Consider the following 4,961-nt stretch of genomic DNA (forward strand, 5'->3'; position numbering starts at 1 on the left):
GGGCGGTTCAAAGCTAATGGAACAGCCAGGTAGAAAGCAGTGGAATCAGAGGAGGCAGGGGAATGGGGCCCAGGGGTGCCAGGGCACCAGGCTGGCTCACCCCAGAGAAGACGGCCCCCTGAGGGATACTGGGGTGGGGTGATGCTCAGAGAAACAGCCTGTAGGATTCAACATTCCAGACTCCTCACCTCAGGGAGGCACTGGGGTAGCCCCAGTGGAAAGATTTCAGTTAACACTGAGGGTCCAGCGGGCCCCCATGCCTTACTCCTTAGGCCAGGAAGCCAGCTGGGGAGGGGGCCCACTCCAGCTCTGAGCCCTGCGGTGGGTTGGGGGCAGCTCTCAGATGCCTGGATCCCAGCTCTGTGCCAATCCTCCTGACTGAGTTAGCCATGTCCCCAGAGGCTTCTCCTGCGGTAGCTGAAACTGCAATCCTCTCAATCCCCGCCTTACTTCTCCTTACGCTGCCCCCCCAGCTCCCTTTCCCCTCTGGTGACTCAGCCCTAGAATCAGAGCAACAAGCCGGAGAAAGGAGAAAGCGAGAGAATGAGAGAGGACAGGAGAAAGAGGCCTTGCTCAAGCCTCCAATAATAAAGAACAAGGCTGTTTTTCTCATTTCTTCTCCCTTTCCCTGGCTCCTTAGTAGTTTTTCCACATTTGATCCCTTAGGGCATCCTTCATGTCATTTAACCTCAATCTCCCTTTGCTGTTACTGCCATCCTCTTCCTTCTTTGTTTAGTTCTGACCAAGCCTCTTTCACTTCATTTTCTGCAAGATCAGGCTTCCCTTACCTCCTGCCCAGTTCTAAGCTCTCTGGCTTGGCCTGGTCATTGGAGAGAGCCAGAGAAAAAGGACACTATGCATCCAGGCCTTCCACTTGCAGCCACAGCTGCTATGCCCGTTTCCCCTGGCACGAGCCTTGGAGGCTGCCAGGTGCCTACCCTGCCCAGGGAAACACGTTTTAGGAGAGCAAGTAAGCCTGGTTCCTGCCTGCCTCAGGTATGACTTCATCTTCCAGGAGCTGCAGCCACCCCCACCCCAGGCTTCCCAGACACCCTCATTTCCAGGCAAGAGCCCCAGAGGTATCTCCCGTAGCCCACAAGGTCAAGCCAGACCAGGACACCCAGATTCCCAGGAGGGAATGACAGAACAGGTGCTGGGGGAAGGGGGGGAGGTCAGTGACCATCTCCCTGAGGAATAGTCCCTCCGCTCACCCAGGGGTCCTCATGTATCTCACCAAGAAGCCCAAAGAACCTTGGTTCCCTGTCCTGCTCCTGACCCCTCACTCCAGAGATTGCGAAATTGGGGCTGGGGTTGCAGTAAGCCTCCGATGTTGTGGGCCATGGAACCTCAGTCTAGAGATGAAGGTGATGGGGAACAAAGACACACCTGGGTTTTTAACCATTTCTGGAATAAGGCCGTCTTTGAGAATATAATGAAAGCTATGCTCTCCCCTCCTCCAGGCCCCAGAACAATGCACAAACACGCAAGATTTTGCATACACTTTCCAGGATCCCTGCATCTCCTGAAAACCTTCAGTGAACTTCAGGCTAAGACTTTGTTCAGGATCATGAACCCTCCCCCTTTTCCAAAGGGACTTTGAAGCTAACAAAACTGCCACTTGACTTGCTGGATCCCCTGAGCTGTGCACTCAGGCAGCTGTTTACATCTGGCTATACAGCTGGCTGCAGCTAAGCCCAGCTGGCCCAGCTGATTCTCCCAAAGGGTCATGGGGCAGAATTCAGTGAGATGAGGAGATGACCCAAGATGTAGAACCACCTCTGGAAAAGTCTGAGGATACCCAAGTGAGTCACCCAGAATGCTATCTAGAACTACCTGCCTCTCCGAGATTCATTAGTTTTAGAAACTTCTGGGCTCCTGGCAGGCCTAATGCCATCTCTAGCTGCCCAGGAAGAAAAGTAGGACCCCTCTGCTCAGCCCTCTTGGGTGAGGTCCTTGGTTAGTGAGGGTGCATCCAGGTCTCAGCTTCAGCACAAGAGCTCCCAGCTGCTCCTGGGAGAGGAAGGCAGATGCGGAGCATTTTACACAAATTATCTCCTTAAAAGCCCACTATCACCCCATGAAGAAGCCGTGTGGTTCCCCTCCCCCTGACATGTAAGATAATTAAGACTCAGGTATTAGTGACAGATTGAAGACAGGAAACTGGCAATGGGACTTGGGAGCCTCTTCTTTCTCCACAGTGCCAAGTTGCCAACAGAGGCAGGAAGGAGTACATAGATCCAGACCCAACCTCTCCTTGGGGAAAACTGGCCCAGAGAAGAGAAATACCCTGCTTAAGGTCACACAGCAAAAAAAAAAAAAAAAGGGGGGGGGGGGATTACAAAACTTAGATATTTTTCCTGGCACTGAAGTTACAGCATTGAGCCAACAAGACTCACCCCGGACAAAAACCAACAAAAAAAAAAAAAAAAAAAAAGGGGGGGGGGGTGATTACAGAATCTATTATTTACTCTAGCTTTCTATTATTTACCCTCGCTTTTCTGATATTCTCTTTACACTACATTGCCTTATATCATGCAGATTCAGCACTGAAAATCTGAAAATCTTTTTCTGGGCTGGGGCAGAAAGAGCACCAATATAGAAACGTGTGCTGATGATCACTTAAGGTCTCCAAAAGATGGAAGAGTGGCTAAGGCCAGACCGCAGCTGCTGGGGCCAGGCTGGGAAGGGTGTGGTGGCCCTAGCCTCTGCAGAAGCTAGATGGAATTGAGGCCAAGTAGGTAGGTGGCCTGGGCAGGGGCTGGGCCAGGAGGGCAGGGAACAAGGCTGCGGCAGTCTGAACTTTGGACATTGCAACTTCCTCAAGTTTCTGCAGGTTCCAGCCAGAGTTGAGAAAGGTTTCAACACACCCTTTACCTGACCAGGTCCTCTTGCTCAGCAGGGTTTGACATCTCGGTAGGTCAACCAGAAGAGCTACTGCCCAAAGAGGGCCTGCCTGTCCCGTCCTAACAACCTTCCCTCCTGGGGCAGCCTCACCTTCCCCAGCGGCCTCTTCCCCTAACTGCCAACCTCAGCACACTGAGCCCATGCAGAGAAACTTCTCAAACTTGGACATGCCCCTCTGGGCGTGAGTAAGGGGGGCAGGGGTGACAACACAAGCAGCTGGATGCGTCCTTCCCCTCTCTCCCCTCTGCCTAGCTCTTTCTCCGCCTTCTTGCAGCTGTTGGGGAAGGAGAACAGAGAAAGAGAAAAACACTATTTCCCTCCTGAGACCAAAACAAACACACTCAGGGTTGTAGATTCAACATGAATCCGTGGAATGCGGGGAGGACGTCTGGTGGGAGGGCATCACTGCTGGGGGTGGGGGTAGGTTGCAGAAGACCAAGCAGGAGTTGGGACAGCAGCTCCTCTCACTTCTACTTCTGCATCCTCAAGGGGTCAGAAGGAGTGCCTGGACAGCTCCAAACGCCCAGGCTCGCCCATCACTTCACTCTCCAACCGCCAAGCAGTTGAGAAGGCCCTTCAGTGTGGTTCTGCCGAGGGTGTGGCTGGCGGGCCGCAGACTATGTGCGAGGTGGGGGCGGGCTTAAATGCATGTCCCCTAAGTTCTTCCCAGGAAAGGGGAAAAAAGGTGTTTATCTTGCAGTTTTCCCCAGTTCCCAGCCCTGGAGAGAAGAGGCATTCGGTATACTAAGCACCCAGTTCACTGAATGGGAGGGGCGTCAGGAAACGGGGACCCCACTTCTACTCTCAAGAGAGGTTTAAAGGCCTGAGGGGCTGAGTCTAGACAGGTTCTGGCCGGGTCAGCACTTGCCAGTAATTACTGCCCCCCAATCCCACACCCAATCCCTTTACTTCCCGCCAAGCCTCGGCAGCAGAAGGGCTGCCTAGGTCCCCGCTCCCTTAATCGTCGCTCCCCAGAGCTGGAGGCCTGCGAGCCTGGAAGCCAGCTGGCCCAGGGCTTGGAGTCAACTCGGGATCCGTACCCTGTTCACACACTCTCCCACCCCACCCCGGCCAGTTTCACTTACAGGTAACGCTGCTGCCGCTCCGTCTGCCGATGGAGGGCGACCGAGTAGCCGAAGAGGCTGCCCGGGTTCCCGGCCTCCTTCACCACCAGGAATCGGGTGTCCAGGTTGAAGGCGGAGGCGACGCGGTCGCTGGCGGCCACCATCAAGGCGAGCGCGCAGAACATCGGGCGTAGGACGCGGGCGGCGCGGCTGGGGCCGCGGCCCATGGCTGCAGACGGGAGCCGGAGCCCGGGCGAGAGCGCGTGAGGGCGTGGAGCTGGGAGTGAGGACCTGTTCACCTGCTCCTCCGCGCCACCGGAGAACACTCTGGCGTCCGCTTAGTTGAGCCCCGAAGCGCTGATCAGTTTCTGGCCCCCAGCCCTGGCCAGTTTCACGTCCGCTCACGGTCTGAGCTCTCGGATTCCCCTCTGAGGTCCGCGGGTCTGTTCTCCCGCCTGCACTGTCCTGGGTCACCGCCCCCCTGCCCCGGGCACCCTGCCCCCCAACTCGTGCCGGCCGCGCCCACTTGGCCGCACTGTCGCCTCCGATCCGGGCTCGGCAGCGGATCTGGGCAGGCAGACCTGTCGACCGCAAGGAGGACGGGAAGGAGGGGTCCCACCGCGCGCGCCCCGTCTCTCCACGCCCAGCCCCGCACCTCCCCACCTTGCGCGCCCAGCCGGGGTTAGGCTTTCCTTCCGGGGAAAGAGAAAAGGTCCCGGCTCGGCCGCCTCCTCTTAAAGGGGCAGCACCGCCCCTCCCTCTCCATCCTCCCTAACCCGGCTCCGCCCTCTTCCCCAAACACCTGTCCGGAGCCCCCAAAGGCTTGGATTACCCCTCCCCGCCCCTTGTTTCTCCCGAGAAGCGTCGCCTCCCGAGCAAGATGGATTGGACGGGCGGGGCCGGGGGTGGGATTTGTCCCGCTGCTTTGCTGCGGAGGCTACAGCTGCTGGAAAGGCCGTTCCGGACGCGGCCACCTCTGTGGGTCCGGCTGGA

General features: G+C 56.8%; 1 protein-coding gene across 2 annotated transcripts in view; it reads right to left on the bottom strand.

Annotated features, from left to right (window-relative positions):
* The window catches only part of ITGA3 (integrin subunit alpha 3), a 29,907-nt gene extending 25,235 nt beyond the window's left edge, over positions 1 to 4,672 (bottom strand). For both annotated transcript variants that reach the window (XM_007465070.1, XM_007465071.1), the window contains exon 1: positions 3,990 to 4,672. In XM_007465070.1, coding sequence (XP_007465132.1) covers positions 3,990 to 4,195 — 206 coding nt within the window. In that variant the 5' untranslated portion in view covers positions 4,196 to 4,672. The remainder of the gene's footprint in view (positions 1 to 3,989) is intronic.
* Between the last annotated feature and the right edge of the window lie 289 nt (positions 4,673 to 4,961).

This window comes from Lipotes vexillifer, unplaced genomic scaffold, assembly GCF_000442215.2.
Source record: "Lipotes vexillifer unplaced genomic scaffold, Lipotes_vexillifer_v1.1 scaffold591, whole genome shotgun sequence".
NCBI lineage: Eukaryota > Metazoa > Chordata > Mammalia > Artiodactyla > Lipotidae > Lipotes > Lipotes vexillifer.